This window comes from Apis florea, unplaced genomic scaffold (genome assembly GCF_048593485.1).
Source record: "Apis florea isolate Af1SG1 unplaced genomic scaffold, ASM4859348v1 contig_2201_pilon, whole genome shotgun sequence".
NCBI lineage: Eukaryota > Metazoa > Arthropoda > Insecta > Hymenoptera > Apidae > Apis > Apis florea.
In genome coordinates, this window is record NW_028256542.1 from 612,023 (window position 1) to 634,059 (window position 22,037).

A 22,037-nucleotide genomic window follows, 5' to 3' on the forward strand; every position below is an offset into this window, starting at 1 on the left:
CAAGTATAAATTTTAATTCATGAATAATTTAATTTATAAATGAATCTAATAATCAATTCAAAGTAATCGAAAAATTTATGAATATAATCTAATAATATATAAGAATATTCTATATATAATATTTAATATTTTAATATATATATATAATTTTACGCAATCGGTACTTCAAAGGAAAAGATACAAAGTCCTATTAAATGTTAAATCTATCCTGTATTTCGCCCGATATTCTATTAAGTACAAACGTTTACAAGTTAAGATTACAAGAGTTTTATTCTTAAAATATATTTTAACAAACAAGCTTAATTTTAATGACAGAAGTTTTTAACAATAACTGTTGCATACATAATTGATCAATAATATACAATTAGGATATAAGTCAAGAGATTATGACAATATAAGATTATGTAAATTTATAACATTACAAGTACAAAGTTTTATAAATTATGAAAAATTTTTTCTTATTTTAAGGATAAAATATGAAATAAAAATCATAAATTCGTAACAAATCAGTTCTGGAAAAGTGATAAAAAATTATATAGCAATTGGATGACTATCTATCTATAAAAGCTTTAATACATATCAAGCTTACTAAATTTTATATTATAGCGATATGCAACATTTGTCGCGAAAATATCGACAACTCTGATTGATCGATCATAGTCGTCGATGTTGCAATGTCAGCAATCGATTGATTCTATGGAAAAAGCATGTGATGCACAGTTTTACTATTCCTGATTTTTAGATGATTCTGGCAAAAGAGAAAGAATTCGCAAATAACTTAATTCGCGTTCTTTTTGACGTTGCTCTTCAGTAATTTTTTCAAGGAAAATCGGTCCGATGTAGTTCATCAAAAAATATCCGATCGGTGCTAGGAAAAAGGTAAGTACGGATAACCTAACGATGTCCAAAGCCATTTCAAATTCCTCGTTTCCTTCGTTGTTCCGCAATTGTTCATATGCTAATGGTCCTAAAGCTGCCTTTAATTTAATAAATAAATTTAAATTTATGAATTTTTGAATTGATAAATAGAGATATAATGAATATCTATTAATAAAATCAAGTATATCGAATATCACAAGTAAATTCGAATAATAGATTCATATCCTTTATAAATATTTCAAAGGAAACAAAATTCGAAACCAATTGATCAAAGAAGATCAAATATTTCGAAAGTGTAATGAATGAATTATATAATGAATTATATTTTATGAATAATTTGAATCTTATAAAATAAAATTTAAACATTGAACTTGATTTGCATTTATAAATATATATTCAATTTGATCCAACTATTATATAACATAATCAAAACTGTATACCTGCAAAGTACCTTTTGGTACAGAAGCTGTAATTAAGAACAGTCGTTCTTTCCATGTAAATGAACTAATCGACCATGCTACACTATAAGCGGTAACGCATCGTCCCTATGCTCGTATATAACAAAAAATATATTTGTTTAAATTAATCGTGTAAGCAGAGAATTTAACCAAATAAAATAGAATCTTAATTATTAGAATAAATCAATTATATCTTCTGTGATTAACAAATTCGATTATTAAAACATCATTTAACGAAACAATTATCTGAACTGTATACTTTGTTTAGATTAATTTTGTTTGGATTAATTTGTTTATCATGAATTTTTCAATATTTTTGCTATTTTTGTTAATATAAAAAATTTTGTTTTTACATATAAAATAATAATAAATATTTAATTCAAAACAATAAATATTTATAGATTTTTTCAAAATCATTTTCTTCCACCAGTTTTATATATCTACAAAGTGACTAGTATTTTGCTATATCACTATTTTTCAAATGATTGTTATTAAGAAAAAAATTAATAAATTTTTTAAATTAATTGAAATTTAAATATTTTTTGTTTCATGTTGCTTCCAAAATTTTTATTTTAATAATTAAGATTCTTCTTTATTAAAGTTTTATAAATTTACCATTAATCCAATGAGAATGCAAAATAAATGTAATCCAAATTTGGATAGAGTCCACAATGTGATATCAATGTCAGCACCCATAACTCCGATCAAAATTGGTTGTGCTATTTTCCAAAGTGTATGCATTATTCTTCGTAAATTAGCTGACTAAATATATTTAGCAATCTTTACATGTACTTATCAGAAAATGAACTTGAAAATTGATACTCACATCAAATTTATGCGACAAAATTTTCCAACCCGTTATGCTGATAAATGACAACATTAAAGTGGATAAATATCCTACACCGGAGATGCTTATCTTCGAAATTCCTGTGGTGCACATCAAAGAGCCGAGTACCAAGCAGATTACACGATAGCGATCCACGTGTCTCTAATTGGTTTAATAAATGAAACAAAGCAAGAGAGAGAAAGAGAGAGAGAAAGAAGTAATAGTAGTAATAGCAAAAAAATAGTAATAGAAAATAGTAAAAAAAGAGAGACACATAGAATACCTACATGACTACGATGGGGGAAAAAGATAAAACAAATCCCTAGAAATATTCCCATTAAAATGCACACAATTAAATCGCGAAGACGGATGGATATAAATAACCACCATTTATTTTTATATTCATCTGAAAAAATAATCAAAAATAATCAATATTATGTTATTTAACGCAGAAAACAAAAATTTAACAAATAGAATGAAAAAATCGAAATTCAAATTGAATATAAATCAAATATTAAAATCGAATAAAACTGTAGAAAATAATTTTCTATTTTATTATTAAAAATCAAGAAATTATTGTTTTATTTCAGTTTAATAACGAACGGTAGCTTACCGGTAGTAAAGACAATCGAAAAACAAATCACGAACAGGAAAATAACGTACACAGCATCGATGCAAGCAGCAATGCAGAGAATTGTATCTAGTTTTTTAGCTTCTCCATAACCTTGTTCGACTAAAGCTAGAAGAGTGCCCATGATCACCACTGGCGATATACCACTAATTATTGTTCTTTGTGCCAATATACGAAAATAAAAAAATTATAATAGGAGAATAATATAATATAATAAGAGAAGAAAAAACAGTAGAAGAAAAATTATGGCATATATATATAATACATTTACTTTCGACTTGTCACTCACCCAGTCATAAAGGACCAATCCCAGTGAAATGACAAAATGAATCTGCAATATACTGTGGTTGTAAGTATTTCGATTGAAGAAGGAACGATGGCCAAAATTATTATGAACATTGTATTCTTGGTTAAACTGGTGAATGATAATTGAAGTCCAAAACGTATCATGATAAAGGTTACACAAAATGTTCTGATCTTAGCGGTTGTTGTGACACCAAGTTCTTCGCAAATATTATAGAGTCCGGAGTTACGAACGATCAAGCCAGCGATTAACATTCCAAGCGTGGGTGGAAGTTTTACATATGGAATAATTGCAAAAAAATTACCAAGACAATAAGAAAATATTGCAAGAAAGTATAAACCGAAACCATCGTTATTTGGTATCATCGTTTTGTCGAATAAAAAATACAAAACTGCCCAAGTCATCACTATTATGCCTATGTAAGTCGTTATATCAAACAAATTTGCCCAAGTCACACGATCAAAATACTGTATAACCGGTTTCGTTATAAGCATGTTTCGTATCGTGGGATGAAATATAGTTATTCGATGACAACACGTGATATCTTCATGTTCTTCATCCATTTTTCTTAATTTTTCTTTATTTTGCTTTTATCTCACTTTGATTGATCAAGATTTTTCTTTTTTCTATTTAATCATTCCAAGTTGATATATTTGTTACTCTCTACAAAGCGTAATTGATTTTGATATCGAGGTTATGTCTCTCTTCAATTGTTTCCTTCGAAATATTGATCGATATTCCAATACATCGAAAAATATTTATAATCGATTTATCATTGAATTTTCGAAATTATGTATGCAAAAATATAAAAATATAAATATATGTATAAATAGATTTTAAAATATATACAATACAATTTAACTTTTTAAATATTTCTGATCTGAATTTTAACTTTTTCTTTCAAAAAAATTTTCTTTAAAAAAAATATTATTCTATAGATTTTAATAAATGGAAAATCTAAAAATTATCAAAAAAGAATATCATGGAAAATTAGAATTTATTGATATTAATTTTTCATAAAATTCATATTTTCATTCTCGTGAAATATGCTAACCAATTTTACGAATCAATCAAATTCGATGACTTTTTCATGAAAATTGCAAAATCATTCAAATTCTGTAAGATATAGATATACGCATTATTTTAGCCCTTTTTAGTGAATACTCTTAGCTCCTATTGGTCTTACTTGGCTTTTCTTCTTTCCTCTTGTTCCACTTACCTCGATTTGTATAGGATTCACGCGCTAGTTACAAATCCCATCTTCTTTCAAATACTGTCAAACTATAATTGTTCAACATTTCTCTTCATATTTTTATTTCAAAATGAAAATTTGCAACCTATTAAATTACAATCAAAATTTAAATCAATGAATCGTTCTATTATTATTTTTCATCATATTTTTTTTTCTTTTTCCCTTTGTTTTTTTCTTCTATTTTTCACCAAAAACAGCATCATAAACAGTTAATTACTGTTTAGACAATATGTAAATGCGATTTCGGTGAAAACACCGGAGTAATCCAAGCATGTTTCTGTCATCGGGTCTTTGACCCGAGCAAAACCACTTAAATCACTAGGTATTGGATTTGTGTCTGGCTGGGAAAATAGCACTCTTGGAAAATGAATATCTATTTTGGTTGTTGAAACGACGCAGTCGTTCGTACCAATAGGTAGTCGGACGTCAAGTGGATTTCAGGTTATTGAACCTGCTCATTGATCCTTTTCCGTGTATACCGACGCGCGTTTGCCGTCGAGTTATCGCGAAAGCAGCGCCTACTACCAACACCTTAGCTCCAATTTCGCTGACACTGCGACTAATTATTGTTAGGGACCGAGTTCAAGACATAGAGTGTATCGATATCAATGCCAGTATCGATATATATCAAATATTTAGTTTTTGATATTATTTTTCAATATCTTTTAAAAGGATGTTATATCAATAATATATCAAATCGAAATGTCTAATATTTTATCGAAAGTATCGATATTCTTTTGATACTTTATAGATTTCGATATTTATTCGATATCTTAGCTTTCATTTTAACCTACTATTATTGCTAATCGACATACTGTTTCACTTTCTCTATTCATTTTTTCTTTTATTTTATTATTAAGTAGTGCACGAATCAATATCTAGTTTTGATTGTGACGTTTACAAATGAAAATTAATCGAATAAGTATTGAAATCTTCATAAAGTACAGAATGCATATCAATAATAATTTCGCAAAGTAACAAACGGATATCGGTACTTTTGTTAGGTGTAGTAACAAACATTTTTTTATTAGATACAGTATTTATACTGTCTCAAAGAGTAAATTAAAACTTTATCATTGATTATTTTGGCATTGAATCATTTGAATATGGAAATTTAATTCTCTTCGTTCGATAGCTAGATCATTTTTAATTTACTCGAATTAAAAGTTGATGATAAAGATTAATTGAATAATTTGAATAAAATTTGAAGATGTAAGTATGAATTTTTCAAAGAGACACACACGATCAAACGAGATATTCGATAAATTTTAATTATGTTAATATCCTTAAAATTTTCAATATTATTCAATTTTGATTTCAGAAATACTTTTGACAACAAAATTGTGAGCACCAAGAATAAATAGATAACAAAAAAACAATATGTCAAATAATGACGATTCTGTATATTTAAAAATTTATTAATAGGAATTTAATAAAAAATTATTTTTATTAAATTTTATCTTAATTAAGGAGATATCTGAATATACAGGTACTGAATACTCATGATCAATAATTATTAAACTTTTAAGTCTTACATCGATGAATATCATTGAATATATTTAATCTTATTAATATATTTATTATATATCTATTAATCATCTATTTAATTCTTTCAGTACATAATAATCTATCAATTGCATGAAAAGATAAGAGATATTGCTTCATTAATTTATCGTTAATTTGTAACTTTACTGCTATTATAAGATCGATTCCATGCTTCCGGATATGGTACATAGAACAAAAGAGAAAGCAGAAAGAAGAGAAGAAAAGAAAGATATATCTATGACCATTATTTCTGGAAAATTTACATACATACATCTGTCAGCTAGTTCTCGACAAACTGTCGCAATGCGCCGCGTCGCTCGATTCACCCATGCATTCGTATCGCGAGACGACCATCAAATAATGACAGAGCGCAAACATCAACATGTTCAACTATTTTACACATACTTTTCGTTAATTATACATTTATTTTCGTCTATGTTTTTTTCTTGTTTTTTAATATTTTGATCACATTCTTCTAGATTCGAAATAGAAAAGCATTCCATTTGAAAGTTTGAAGAAATTGAAGATGGGAATGATTACCCAAAGATTAAATCATTACGTAAATCATAACCATACACGTATATAATATTGTTAATAATATTGATGATAATATTATTAATTTTACAGTAATATTTTCAATTTTCTTCAATTTTTTTTCAGATCGCATACAATCAATGATATCAATACAGCCTTTTTAAGATATGAGTTCATTTAGAAGTAAAATCTCGAAAATTATTTTTGAGAATTATTTCTCATGGATACTGGATACTGTATTAAAAGTGATTATTTGAAGGTAATTGTTGTTGTAAATTGTAATATTCAAATTGTGCGACAAATTACAACTTACGAAAAATACTCTGAAGAAGGACGAAATTTTTATTCTCAAATGGACTCGTGCTTTTAAACAAAATAAAATGTTCGCGGATTTGAAACCGGTGATGATCGTATGTTGCGATCTTCTCGAAAATATGTACATATGCGTACGTAAAATATGTGCTAGTCTTCGTATCGCTTTACATATCGCGTCTCTTGTGTTTTGTGTTCGTCCATTTGCCATTTGCTCGTCCATCCCGTGCTCTTACGTTGTCTGTTTATCCGTTCATCTCTACCCCTGACATCTCTCATCCCTCTCTTCTTTTGTCTGCCTGTTAACCAAAGATCCTTTTTGTGCGCTTCAACTAGTTACCGGTACAACATGCTTCAGAGAACATTGTTTCTCATTTTCCTAACGACATACCTATACCTACCTTGACATTTCACATCTGCGAATATTCGATCTCCATTAGCGTGTATACTAAAACCAATTCATCTTTTGTTCGAATTCGCTTTCGCCTTGGAAAAGTTCCCAACTCTTCGAACGATTCTGACCAAGTATTTTTCGTATTTACAGCCCTTCTTCCTTCTTCGTCCATACATTCAACGCTTTTTCATTCGACCGGTAAATCCCTCTGAAACGGTAACCGTCGGAACAAGCATTCGCTTAGTTTATTAGCGACGATTTTAATCTCGAGAAAAGAGAGGATAACGAGGAGGGAATAGAGCAGGAACCAAAGAAAGAGACCAAGTTAGGAAGCAAAGAACAAGAGCGAAAAAAGGCTTTTCTTCTTTTGATGCGCCTACTTAGCGTACACGGGTCCGTGTTTCCTGTCGTACGCGTGGAAAGAGTACCCTCCAAACTGGCCGTAACGACCGGTAACCCCATCCTAAACGAAGCCTTAAAGAGGAAAGGGTAACCGTGTAACAAGAGGCTGTGCAAAAGGGTTGAAGAGTCGCGAAACCATGAAGGGGAAGCACGAACTGGCGTCTACGGATACGATGTGACGTAGCTGTATTGTAACTCAAGAGTTTTCTTGCACTCGTCATCCGTCGTTCTGTTCTTCTCTACATTTGTGCATAAAACTGTTTTCTGCATCTTATTCTGTTTTCTCGACTTTCCTCACTTCTTTTGCTTTATCCGCATTTAGTTCTGATCTAATTGTCAATTTCATATGTTTATAATAATAACGTAATTTTATCCGAGATCAAATATCATAATATCATTTGAAAACATTTTTGTCTAGAAAATCAACTATTCGTGTAGTTCTTTTTTTTTTTTTTTTGAAGAAAAAAAGAATATTCCTTTTCTTCAAAATGAGATTGACATTCTGAGAATCAAAGGTTTAAATTGTGCATCTCTAGTCCAGAATAATGTAAAGTACATAGGGTAAATTTTGTTGACGTATCAAAATTAGAGTCACGTATAAGTCCTTGAAGAGGAAGTAAAGAAGGGAGAAAAATAGGGACAAAGCGAGACTAAGGTCTTGAGTCGAGGGTAAACTATAAAGGGCAGACAATCGAGTAAAAAATATCACGATTAGAACGCATTTATTTTATACGGAATCATCTTTATTTTATTGAGTATGCATTCTGATTTTACAGAATATAATACGTATTACGTCTGTAATATAATAAATTGCAATCTTTGAATTTTCATGAAATACGTGCTGCATTTTAATGTAGGAAAAGTACACTTTTCTTTCAAATGACTACGAAACTCGATTATACGGAATACGATTGGACAGTGGTAAGCGTAGGCAGATGGAGGAAATGTTGGACTATGTCCAACCGGATGATAATCTAAGCCTGATTTACTACCCAATGATCAATTGTGTTTTATAATATTTATGTACCGTAAAAATTTGGCGTAACATCGCTGGAAATTTTTAATTTAATTTATTTGTATATGATGATAATGATAATGATGGTATCTGGTTGATAATATGCTTCGCTATCAATTAAAATTTTAAATATTATCTTTGCGTTAAAGAAAGTACAATTTTTAGGTTATTGATTCGAAATTAATACAATCAAATAAATGCACAAATATCAATTATCTACGCAATGATTGTCTTTGAAAATTAAATTCACGTATATCATTTTGCAAAAATCCGGATCATCGAATATCTCACATGTATTTTAACTTTTTAATTTTATCTTCGTTTTATCTACTCTTATTTTAATGTCGATATTCTTAATATCTTCTTCTCTCTGAAACATTAGATTTGTTTTTTTATATAACTGATTATAAAGATATATAAATATACAACGCATGATAATTCTTTATATGAGATTAATTAAAATAAAATTTTACATTTTATTGTTGCTATAAATTTTTCAAGCATTTATATATGTGTACACATATATACAAATATATATATTATTGAGTCGTGCCGAATTGTAAATGAAATTATAACAAACAGGAAGAAGAAAATAAAAAAAATAAATCGAAAACAAAAGAAAACAAAACTGAATCATTTGAATTGAGCGTCACTGAAACTTCGATGAACGACGTCGGGAGAAGCAGCGCCTCTCTTCGGGTAGCTACATACAAAGTCTAGCGTTCGGGCGCATTCGGTTTTCCTGCCACGAAGTTGCCAATGAGTGGCGCGACGCACATAGGTTCGCGTTGCCAGTCACCGACGGAGCTTGATCGTCTACGTGCCTCTTTAAATCAGCAAGTTTACAATTGTGATCAAGAACATTTTTCCAATCACAATCGAATATCTTCGACGCTCCCTGTCTTGTCTCAAAAAATGATATTTTAATATTTGTGTAACTTAAATTCAACATAAATTCTAATAGCAACGTTGAACATGTCTAAAATCGCTCTGAAACTATATCGATCCAATGTTCGGGTGAAGTGAATACGAACGTGTAGCTGTGTAGAATTGTGTAGCGTCGTCGCGTCATTCCGCGCCACTCGCCGATTTGTTTTGACATGTGTGTGTTCTGCCATATTGGATTAACACGTCGTATATTAAGGGCTAAATAGGCGCGAGTTTCGCGCTAAAAAGGTATGTTTATTCTCATCTCTGATCCGTATTTCTTTAATCTAAAATACTGAACAATAAGGATGATATTTTCGCGACGTGTTTATTCAAACAAAAACATAGTCGAAAATGACGAATCTAGATAAATTCTTTTGATTTACTGTATTTCATTAATAATTATATTTCTTTTGATTTCAATATACTTGTATATAAAAAAAAAATTTATACCGCAATGTCGAAAAATGGCCGTCGCGTCCTTTCTATTTGATTTGTATGGCCTAACTATAAGAAATATAAACAAAAAAATTTTAAATTAGAATTATGAGTTACATTTTTTTCGACAAAAAATTTATATAATATAAATATATAAATATATTTACAATTTTAGAACAAAAACAATTTATCAGGCTTCGGTATGATTATAGCATGTTGATATTCGTGTCAAGGTTCACGAATATATTTATCGATTAATTAAATATTCAAGGAACGTTTTAAAATGGTTGATTAAAATGATTAATTATTCAGAAAATTAAAAAGTATTAATTAATTAATTTTCGTCCTTTTCCAATCGATCTTTCTTAAAATCGTTGAATTTTCATCTCTTTTTCGACACCAACGATCTTTATTTTCGTTTGCCTTTTTATGATATGCCAATATGTATCTGTTTAACATATATAAATTTTGAAAGAATCTGATAAACCTAAGAATAGCGAACGATTATATATAAGATTAAATAATCGAAAATAAAACGAATGCTGATCCTTTTTTAAATAACTGTCGTTATAGTTCTGCTGTCTTTGTCGTTATTCATTGTCATCGATGGGTGCGATTCTTTTAGCCTATTCAACAACTTACGTAATACAATTGCTAACATATCGTGCAGCTTGGTCATCGTAATTCTGGTGATTCACCCTTTACTACTATAAGATTTTTCCAATTGTTTTTCTCGATTCAAGTTCGTACCGAGTTTGCGGAAGACTAAACGCGTATTGATAATCTACGATGCGTCATTTTACGAATATTTGCAATATGTACTTTACAATAACTCGTCGAATTATAAATAAAAAAAAAAGATTATTAAAAGTGGCATTATTGCATGACTGTTCTGTGAAAAAAGAATATGCAAGCATTGAACGTGACCCGGTTTACCTAAGTTATTCTTAGGCAAAGGCATTCGTTTGATTCCTTGTGTATGAGCGTGCGCGCGCGCGCGTACAACCATTTATATGTACGTTCACATCGAATCGAATTTAAGGAAATTAAAAAAATGATAATAACATCTTTTCCGGCATTTTTTAATTTTCAATATGCAATCATTGATAATATAATGTCGTTAATTAAAAGCTTGCGTTCAATCTCACACTTTATGTCTCGACGTTGGGATACTCGAAGAACTCGTACACGAAATGAGTTTCTTCTTAATTAACCAACTTAATTACTAGTGAGAAAAATACAGTTCATCTCGTAGCATTAGCTGAATCAATCCCAGATGATTTGTCTGAAAATTTAGACTAGTTTTCTTTTTTTTTTTTTTTTTGTCAAAAGGCAATGATTGCCATGAGAGAATTCTTTAACAAAGAACAATATCACATAAAGAATATTTCGTTATATATTTCAATAAATAATTTCAATAAACTGACGGAATACTACATTTGCTTTTGTATTACGCAATTGTGTTCTTGTAACATTTAATCGTAGTATTTCGTTTACATTCCAGAGCAATACTTTTTCGGGACAACAATGGATCGTACAACGAGAATCGCGTGGATCATTTAAGGTACGAATTCGATATTATTTATATCGAAAGAATTTAAGGTGAAGCTAATAATCGTTGGATAGCTTAATTTAAGATCGTTCCCGCGAAATCTTTTGTGCAATAGAAAACCTGTTAGATATCATTAGGTTATTAGGTCGGCTCGACAAACCAGAAGCACGTACTTGCATGTGTCATAGAACGAAGGTTTCAAGCACGAGATATTATTAGAGTTAGTTTCCTCTGTTGAAATTTTGCTCTTCGCGCTTCCTCTTTCCCACTTCCCTGCTATGATTCGAATAAAATCTGTATAATTTCTACAGAATTCAATTTCAATTATATATATATATATAATATTTAATACTATATGATATTTAAAATTTAGATATTAAATATGAATAAAATTTATGTAAAATATATATTTTATGACATGGATGTATAAATAATTTAAAGAAATTGTTAAAAATTGCATTGTTTAAATTTTTATGAATAAACGTTCTAAACAACTGCGTTAAAATACGATAAAAAAAAAATATTATTATTGAATTATTGAGATTCATTGATGATTCGTTGATAATCACGAATGAAATGAAAAAAATGAAAGTAAAAAAGAAAAGAAGAATAGAAATCAAGTAACGATGAAAAAAGTAACGAAAAAGGTATCGAAAAATATTCTTAACGAAGATGCGCAGTGTATATTTATTGAATAGCCCAGACGTTCGTACATTTAACGAATAAGCTCTTCCGTTTATGGCTCTCGAAGCAATTCGTGTGAGTAGAGATGCTGTTTGTTTGCGATTGTACATGCATCGAAGTACGGTTTGAACGCGCAGTCTACAGGAATCTTCGATAGTTACTACATAACCTATACATACATAGAATCGAGTTTTGCTTACATTTGAATAGTCTCGAGTATACACTTCCGCTGCTACGGGTAAATCGAGGGAAACTTACAAACCGAGAGAAAGTTTGTTTCGTTTCATTTTGCAAAACACGTAAGATGATTACAAAATTGCGAGCACATATCTTATCGCTCTGATGAATTTTTTTCAAATCTAAAAATAAGGATTTTCCATTCCTTTATTAATGCTCAATGAATTAATTACTTGTAACGAATAAGTCGAGACTAGAAGCTAGAAAACCGTAAGCAACGCGCCATCGATGAACGAAACGGTGAAACGCGGATGTTGCTCTCTCTTTTTCTCTTTCTCTTTCTTTAACAACCTCGATGCAACGAATAAAAGATATGAGAACGTTGCGTCCTGCATTTCACACAACTCCTCGCTGCCTTCTCGTTTTATCTTTAGACACGATTACTTCTTTTTTCAGTAAATTTTTTGGTAAGCAACAATTTTCAACAAAGTATTAAACGACATCTGCAATATCCATTTCGCTTTGTCATTTATTTGTTCTTTTCAGCTGTCTATTTCCCTCTCTCCAATTCACCTTCTTTACGTCAGTGACGATTTTAGCGTCGTAGGCAATCATCAAACAGCTACGCAATAAAAAGGCGACACAAGCCTACGCGATATAAGCATTCCCTCTCCACTGAATATATATATTTGAATATATATATATATATATAAGAAGTTGGCGCAATAAAATCCAATATCACAAGCGTTTATCAAATAGAAAAAAAAAAAAAATGCTGTTGTATGACATTATAAAAACTTAGAATTTATCCATTTATATTGATTCGAACATACATCGATTCATTCATTTCACATCACCACCAATGCCAAGTTCTTTTTACTGCTTTATTTAGATTTATACTTCGTTGCTAGATTGCTTTCGTACTTTCTCTATTAGTACTCTTACATAACGTTGCGCTTCACCTATCTTGCCGGCGAGAGAATTATATACCATTACTCTAAATAGTGAATAGAAAGTATGTAAAATATCGTAGAAATTCGAAGTTTCGTCAACGCGAATATTTTTTCTTACTGTTTTATCATATTCGTGACAGGGACAATAGTCATTGAGCATGTAGCTTTATACGGCTGGTAAAGTAGGACAAACGTGTTCGTAAAATGACAACGAATAATATCACATGGCTGTAATACCGCGCGTAAGATACACATGTATAAACGTGCATAAAATTTAATTTTCTCTTTCGCACATAACGTTGCTCGCTATGATTATGCAACGTTTGTAATTACACAAAATCTATTTATACATGTATTATTAAAACATCGTAAAATTTTTCTCACGAAAATTAATATTTCATGGCGGTTGATTACAGGAAGCGCGATACAACACGTGTACGTCTTAACTTATTAATCGAAGGATATACATACGTATAATTTTGTTAGAGGAATAATTTAAATAAATTGATTGACGTGTGCGCAAAATCAGAGAGATAGAATGTAAATTCGATCTCGCGGTATTCGAACCGAAAAATATCTTCGACACCTTCGAATATATATATATGTTCGGAAATATGGAGCTAGGCGAAACGGCGCTGTTACGAATCCCACTTTCATGCCGATAAGATCGATTTATGTATACATGTACATGCCGTGATATCATACAATCTATACGTTTCAACGAAAGGTCGTTCCTTCGAAAACGATCGCTTCTCTCGGTTGGAGGCAGATATCGATTCTCGACGGAGACCGCTCTTGGTCAGGGAATTTGAAATGCTTCTCTCGGTTATTTGGTCCGTCGATTTTGCATGCAAAACGTGTTTTCGCGTGACAGCCACCTCCACTGGATTACCATCGGATATAGGGCGACGATATCAAGGGATTTTTATTCTCTGCAAAGCTATTGATTATCGCATTCTTCATATTCACTTTTCACATTTTCACACGATGCAATTTCTTTTCTCCCTCGAATTTTTCATCCTTTCTTAATTTCAACTCTGACCTATAACGAACAACATACGTTGTTCAAATCCTAACTTATTGTTTTTTTCAATGAGAAGAACATTGAGATCGAATGGAAAAGACTGTTAAAACTATTTTATATATGGTAATAAAATAAATTGATACATTTAGAAGAGAAGAGAAAAAAAAAAGGAGAAGAAGAGAAACAAAAGATGGTATTATACAGTCGAGAAGGGAGAAGAGAACGATGCATTAAGCGTGATTTGTCATATTACGATAAAGCTTGGGTGAAGAAAGATCCGCATACCCTAATTACAGTATTTACGAAAGCGCTGTGAAAGCTCTATAATACTTCAAAAGTATGGAGTATTATAATTACCCAGATTTCATGTTTTCAAGTAAAGAAAACATGTAATTTGTTTGTTCGATGATCGTTAAATGGTATATACAACGTCGAAAAAAACGTGATTTCACATCTCTCTTATATCATTTTGAACGATTAGAAGATCGATCGACAAGTAAAATACGGATTGTTGCCTCGGTGTATAAACTATCTAAACATTCTTCATTACTCTATACAAATGAATTTTCGTTTCTGCTCCTGATTTGACGAAACATAACTGAACGTTTAACTCACCAAACAATGTGGTAGGAAATCAATCAGATCATAAATCTCGTTCAATATAGAACAACAACAACAACAACATCCAGAAACGATCTTATCCATCTAATCCCCCAATTTATTTCTACTCAAACAAAACTGAGATCCAGTCAAGAGATTTTGCATTGTTAATTTTCGACTGGCGAATAAAATTTAAAGGTTAATCACGACACAGGGCGCGGGGGAGGGGTGAAGCGCGAAGGGCAAAATCTTGGCGGTGCGACGAGAAGCGCGAGGGGTTGAGTTGGCGAACAGACGAATACAACATAGACGGATAGATGGATAAAGATGAGCATACGCTTCGAGGCTGGCCTCGTAAAATATGCAAGCTGCAATCACCGTCTCTTGAATAGAAAAGGTCAGGAACAGAGCGAAGGAGAAGGAGAAGGGATCGCGTAAGGGATAGCGAACAGAAGGAGGAGAGCAGACAGAGTGGGGTAGGGTGGGGAGAGGCGGCGCGAGAGAGACGGAAAGCCGGAGGGATAGGAGGGGGCGGCGAGAGGGGGCGGGGGGTGGATAGGGAAGTTGCGAAGTGGAGGGTGGGGGGAGGGGGGAGGGGGGAAGTGGAAAGAATAGCGAGTGGGGGGATGATAGCAACGTCGAGTGTAGAAGTAGAATCGTGGACCGAGACAGATACTACTGGCGGGAAGAAAAGGGTTCTGAGAGAGGAGACGAAAGAGAGAAAGAAGGAGAGAAAGGTGAAAAAGAGAAGAGGAAAAAGCGGGTACCCTCTGCGCGTTTTGAAGAGCAGCGGCCGTAATACTGCTGAAACTGCAAGTCCCTCTTCGACTCGTTCTGCTACGTTCGCGAAAAATTTTCATAACTAACCGATCTAGCGTTGTGAATTTCTGTTTCTTCTTTTTTTCCACTTTCATCGCTATTTTTATAACATAATTCACACGGCATATGTAAACAATTTGGTCTGCTATTTAAATTTAAATATAAATATTAAACGTGAAATTGTAACAGATAATATTAATATGCGTCTTATTATTTACGTGTATGAAATATATTTCGTTATTTATATCAATCAAACGGGGGCAGTTAATACGGACATTTGTGCATTTTATGTACAATTCGCATGTATACGTGTTATATAAATAAAAATAAATGAAGTATATAATCTCGTGGACACATACTTCGAAATCAATTAAGTACATAATAAATATATATATATATATAGTGCGAGATAATGCGATCTCTTTTCGAAGACATTTGTAAAATACGAGATATTAATCTGCAGGATCAATGACTTTTCCTTTTCGCTTCGTAGCAGGCTAGGCCAATTCACAGAATGTGTTGTTTGTTCCAGGTCGGGGGCGATCAATGCCCGATGGCGTGGACTGGAACGCAACGTTGGAGAAATCCTGCTCCAGAGTAAGTAGAACTCTTTATAAAAGAAACTAGTAGAAAAAGAGGAAAAAAAAAAAAGTAGAAATATCGTGGCCCCTTTTACTTTTACTCCCCGTTGTTCAATAAATCAAAATAAGCACGGTACGAACCAATTGAGTTCGAGAAGAGAGTTGGAAGGGAGAAGAAATCGGGAAGAAAGAGTCAAAGTATCGGCTTGACATCGACATTGGCCTTCGATCGATTCGAAAACGCGCAGAGAAATCCGGATTGTGAAGTGGAGGCAGTAATAGGCGAGTAATTCTTTCGACTGCGAAATCGATATGTATATACTCTTTCACTCTCGAGTACTCTACCCACCTTTCAATCCCGATGAATAAGACAGAAGGTTCCATTCTTGTCTTCGAGTTCGAGCATCTTTGATCAGTCTCGATTCGATGCTTCGTCGTTGTGATTCTAATTACGATCGATCGAATCTAAAAAAAAAAAAAAATTTATTTCGTGTTAAGATATTTACTTGTTAAAAAACAATATAATCAAACTTACTTCGTTTACGTTTTTTCACTCCTCTATTCGCCTCGTTTGTTTTTCTTTTACTTCGCTTCGACTCGACCTCGAGAAAATGAAAAAGGGATCGAAGAAGATGAAAAAGTCGCGGTAGAGTCGAGAATCTCTTCCCCTGCCCACAATTCGATTGATAGGCGGCGCAATCGGGCGGATTAATTATCAGTTATCGCTGCTACTGCTGTCGATGATGGGAAAGAAGGGAAAATGAGAATGGAAGAGCGGGATCGAGCAATCGGGTATGAGGAAGAGAGCGAGAAGGAGAGTAGCTGTATCGGTAGCAGACCAATTAACTACTTATAGGGCAGCTTTCATCGGCTCGACAATCGTACAGATCAATTCGGGGTGAATAACTTTTCTAGTCGAGTTTCTACCGATATTGCGTAGAATCTATGACCGAGATGGATACGCACCGTCCGTTTCCGCTTGTTAAGCTCCTTTCATACTCGGTCGGTTACCGGGTCTTGTAAATCGGGTCTACCACTTATCGATCCTCTAGCAACGTATTCTCTAGCTCGGATAAATAGAGAAACAGCGGAGAGGAAGATGGAAAAAAGAAGCAAACGGATGGGAAGGGACGGATGTGAAAACGAAGTGGCAAGGGAAGAGGGGGGAGGGGGGAGGAAAGGATAGAAGGTAGTCTTTGATTCTGAATCCGTCGGTTGGAAGGAATGATTATTCTTGTAAGAAAAAGAAAAAAAAATGCTTGGCTATTGATGTTACGCGTTTGTTTTCTTCTTCTCGTTATAATAGGTAACAATCGGTAATTGCACGATTTAATCGAGTCGTTTGAGAACACGAGATGTGCCATGTTAAAGATCTTGTATTCTTTCATACCTGGCCATATTGAATTTCATTTTCAAGGATCGAAAGGATTTACGTATATCGTTTTAATGCAATACGAGTTGCGAGTGGAAAGGCATCGTATATCGAGCGAGTTCAACGCCCTCTGGAAGTACACGAAGGTACTTACGTAGAGCCGATGTCACTTTATTCGATAATTGACAGCACTGAAAATCCTGTCAGACGTTAGCAATTGCATTATCTTGGAAGCTTCGCAGTTAATGCTACGTCCATCCTCGAAACTCGTATATCCTTCCCAGTGGGTACGGCATTACGTAATTAGGTGTAGACGACAAGGATTCTCCCAAGAGTAGCTAACCTATGATGTTCCGCGATCACTTCGTCTTTGAAATTAATCGCTTTGAAATTAAAACGATCGGTGCATATTTCATGTATTCGGCGTTCTAGAAACATGAAATACGTTTTAGAGACGTGGAAATATGTAAAAGTTAAGTTATGCCTGTAATCCTCGAAGTCTAGCCACCGAATAATTCGATGGAAAGTTTCAAAGTTAGGTTTGGATGCGATTAAGTCATTAGCCAGCGCGTTAACGTGGATGCCGGAAGGGTTGCGATCTTATTACGTCAGATGAATTAATTGAAAATTATTTCGCTCTCGAGAAATATCGATCTCGGTCTAGATTTACACGAAGAAGATCGCGATAGATAAACGTATAATTATTTCAATCATTTCTTTACAGATAAAATTCACTGTCAAGTAATGTTATATCGATGCTAACATGAAATGCTTTCATTCCATTTTAGAATGAATTTTATATATTCTTGTTGTAATTTTGTAAATTTAAAAAATATTTTTATCACCATTATATTTACAATACATTTTGTCTGATTTTCAACAAGTTTTACTTAATTATCTTATATTACATGATATAATTTGTTTTTAAATCACTTATTCACTATATAAATCAGAAAACCGTCAAAAATAAGCTATATCGTCTTTATGTACAAAATATAGATCCACGGTATAATACATGGTACTTTTAGTGTCAACAATTTTCGATCTACGATTTCGATCTACGAATTCTTTGTTTCTCGCCGACTTGCGCAAAAAAAAAAAAAAAAGGATTTCACGATTGAGTTGCAATAGACTTTATCGCGAATTATGATTTAGCTCACAAGTTTATACCGTGTACGTTGCGTGTTATACTCACAACGCGATTATGAGCTTATAGTTCTCTCCCGAGACAATATGCTGAATCAAACGGTAATTGCGGACACTGATGTAACGATTAGTAATAAACCAAGGTATGACCGGCACACCCATACCCCACCCACACCGATATACCCGCGAAGAACCGCACATCCATCGCGCATCCTTTTAATCGATCGATATGGCGATTTAGGTCGATGAACCTGCCATCGTTCTACTCTATTAGTTTAGTTTTCAAATGGTGTGTACCGGTACTTAAACTCGTGCTGGTATTCGTGAACAAAATTGTATCGAGTTCACTTTGATAAATGGGTCGTGTGTTAAATGCCTCTATGGTTACACGTGCAGAGCAAAATTTTCGATTCGAATGATAAAAAATAACTTTATTATTAATTATAACACAATCGTGATCACTTTTTATTTTCGTTCGTGAGGTATAATTTATAAGTCTATATATACATATAATTAGATAACTTACCAACCATGTCACAAGTATATATATATATACATATACGTATGTGCGTACGTACATGCGCATTTACGATTATTGCGCGCATCGCCACGTTCGCTTCTATACCCTATATATTCTATAGGTGTGTGTGTGTATATATATATATATATATACATGTAGATAGGTGCGCGACGCAGGACACGCGTATCGACCACTGACCCATATCCGAAAACGGCTGCGCCGCTCGATACTCATCGATTCGTTGAATTAAATGAAACAATGTTTTTGCGAACAATAGTCCCTCCCCTTTCGTCATCTGTTTCCTTTTCCTTTGCTTTCACCAAAAGCGAAGTTACGTAGATTCGTTTAGAACGATCCTTTCTCTAAGAAGTAGATGAAAGATGCATGTTGCATGGAGCAAGAAACTCGTTGATAATCGTGCTATTTTCTTATCCTCTCCTGATCATACGTTTCTTCGAGTAATTTCGAGAAGATCGTTACTTCCATTTTAGCTCGATTTTATTATTTCGCGCATCGATCCTTTTTCGACTAATACATCTCGATAAGTTGATCGAGTATGGCCAAAAGTCGATCGGTTTTTTTCCGATCTGATTAACCGATAAGAAAAGAAAATCTCGAAGGGCGACCGATTCTTAATTTACCAAAGTTAATCGAAAGTTAAACTGAAAGGTTCGAAATTCTCGATTAAGGGGCATTATGAGAATATCTGTCAGACTCAGAATAATAATTTCTGCGACTAACTTGTATCCCCCCCCCTCGTCGGATACGAACGACGAAATAATTTTTCTCCGGTTGTGTCCACTCAAATATATACAGAATGTAGGATTAAACAATGAAGCAGAACATTAATCTGTCAGAAAAGTTAATGACACGAAGGATACGCAGAATTTACATCAATCAAGTTAAATTTTTCGTTGTTGGAAAAGGAAATGATTGTGTCACCTAGTATGTAAACAATTCTAATTGGAAGGTAATCCAGGAACGGGCTCTCTTCGTAAATTGAGGTGCTTTTTCCATGGAATTTCTAACAATTGAAAGAGGAAGAGGAAAAAAGAGGAAAAGGGGGGAAAGCGACGCGACACGACGTTTACCTAATATCTCGTTCAGCTTTGAGTAATTTTACTGTTTGCCAAGAGAATTTCATCGGTCGAAAGCTGATTAGAAAATTTTCTCTATCTATCGCTTTCTCGTAGCTCTGCTAATGAGCATGTTCGAGTTATCGAATTGCTTTTGCACTTTTTGTGTCCCGATTAAAAGAGTTCCATTCAATTTCAACGTAACAGTGTTTAATTAGTAGGAATACAACAGCATTGTGACATTCAAAAGCATGTACACCTGAAAATATAGTAACGTCTATAATTGAAGATTAGATAAACAAAACGAAAATTATTTCGAAAACAATTTTTTAATTATCAATGTATTATCTACTGATATATTGAGGCAAATGTTTCATATATAATATAAATATAATAGATTTATATAAATGTTCACAATTAATTATAAAAATAATTAAATATATCTGATTTTTCTATTATAATAAAAGACAAAGAAAATAATTTTACAAAAAAAAAAATATAAATTTATATAAGTTTATATAAGTAATACGTTAATGACAAGTATTTTAATTTAAAGTTATTTAAATTTCCAATCTATCAGGAGGAGAAGGAGGATAAATGCTATAAATAAATAATAATTAATATTAATTTTACTCATTTATTTATTTATTATTAATTTATATATATATATATATTTGATTAAAATTTAAGTTTTAAAAATTACTGTTCCAACAAATCGACCAAAGAGTGTTTTATATATTTATGAATGATAGTGTAAGCATGTTCGAATTCAGGAGTATTGATTTCAAACGCGATTGTGGATAATCGTGGTCACTGTTACCACCAGAATGGTTATCCGTGAAAGTTGTTTAGATAGTTTGATCTAACACTTTTAATTGAATTTGTATCAATTTATATAAATACGATCATATACGTGCACGCTTTACGCCAAGTTGAAATCAAGTGATACGATTATCTTTATTATTTTTTTTTTTATATCTCAAATAGAAAGAAATCGACTAAAACAGAATCCATAAGCAGGTGCATAATATTAGTTGTACAAGTATGAAGAAAGAAAGGAATATCGAATGTCTAAACCAGCTTGGCGTTCTTTGAACCGCAGAAAGTAGACGAGATTATTTTACAAGCGAAATTCGAAGCTCTGTGGCGAAGATAAAAACGATCGATGAAAATTTGCTGTTGTGAAAAGTAATAAAACGAGATAACACGAGGTACAAATTTGTCGCGATAGCATAAAATGTACAATTCGTTGGTGAAAGAGAACGATTCGAAATCTGTAAAGTTGTACCAACGACATTTGGTGAATGATTCTTCGACGAGAAAGGAAGAAAAAAAAAAAAAAAGAAAAGAAAAGAGAATATTCGTGATTTTTATTCCAGCAACTTTCGAACAATTATGATCTTAAATTATGAATCAAACGTTAACGAATCTGATGATGACGAACTGCTGTTGTGCTTCGTACCGTAACGTTGAAAAGCCGAACAAGGAAGCAAAAAAAGAAAAATGAAGAGGGAAGATAGGGAGGAGAGGGGCGGGGGGAGGGGAGAAGAGGAGAATGTTCTACCGTAAAAAAATTTCTCTTCGGACAAACTTTCGAAAAACAATTTTTCTCAAAT

At 32.6% G+C, this 22,037-nt stretch overlaps 2 protein-coding genes and 2 long non-coding RNA genes across 14 annotated transcripts in view; 2 read left to right on the forward strand and 2 right to left on the reverse strand.

Annotated features, from left to right (window-relative positions):
• Positions 1 to 251: 251 nt before the first annotated feature.
• Positions 252 to 4,876, reverse strand: LOC100871022 (putative SLC9B1-like protein SLC9B1P1). 2 transcript variants are annotated; one of them, XM_012484873.3, is made up of 9 exons: positions 4,760 to 4,797; positions 4,318 to 4,435; positions 3,084 to 4,214; positions 2,777 to 2,952; positions 2,451 to 2,569; positions 2,164 to 2,325; positions 1,953 to 2,099; positions 1,320 to 1,424; positions 252 to 977 (listed from the first exon to the last, which is right to left on the reverse strand). In XM_012484873.3, exons 3-9 carry the CDS (start codon positions 3,659 to 3,661, stop codon positions 726 to 728), a joined length of 1,539 nt encoding a protein of 512 aa, XP_012340327.3. In that variant the 5' UTR covers positions 3,662 to 4,214; positions 4,318 to 4,435; positions 4,760 to 4,797; the 3' UTR covers positions 252 to 725. The 2 variants fall into 2 exon arrangements, with proteins under 2 accessions (XP_012340327.3, XP_086773512.1); XM_086917386.1 differs by having other exon boundaries at positions 2,777 to 2,940; positions 4,318 to 4,876.
• LOC147658511 (uncharacterized) lies at positions 3,086 to 7,916 on the forward strand. Its single transcript, XR_015295138.1, has 4 exons — positions 3,086 to 3,517; positions 5,672 to 5,839; positions 5,967 to 6,688; positions 7,286 to 7,916. It is a non-coding gene; the product is annotated as an uncharacterized LOC147658511 (long non-coding RNA).
• A 342-nt stretch (positions 7,917 to 8,258) lies between these two features.
• On the reverse strand, positions 8,259 to 9,289 carry LOC147658512 (uncharacterized). Its single transcript, XR_015295137.1, has 2 exons — positions 9,026 to 9,289; positions 8,259 to 8,922 (listed from the first exon to the last, which is right to left on the reverse strand). It is a non-coding gene; the product is annotated as an uncharacterized LOC147658512 (long non-coding RNA).
• Positions 9,290 to 9,310: 21 nt separating this feature from the next.
• Positions 9,311 to 22,037, forward strand: part of LOC100865730 (uncharacterized) — a 34,114-nt gene continuing 21,387 nt past the window's right edge. For 8 of the 10 annotated variants that reach the window (XM_086917389.1, XM_031915705.2, XM_086917392.1 and 5 more), the window contains exons 1-3: positions 9,326 to 9,728; positions 11,422 to 11,481; positions 16,259 to 16,323. In XM_086917389.1, the coding sequence (XP_086773515.1) occupies positions 16,280 to 16,323 (44 nt within the window). In that variant the 5' untranslated portion in view covers positions 9,326 to 9,728; positions 11,422 to 11,481; positions 16,259 to 16,279. Of the gene's footprint in view, positions 9,729 to 11,402; positions 11,482 to 16,258; positions 16,324 to 22,037 lie in introns of all 10 variants that reach the window. The other 2 variants (XM_086917388.1, XM_086917387.1) reach the window with 2 other exon arrangements.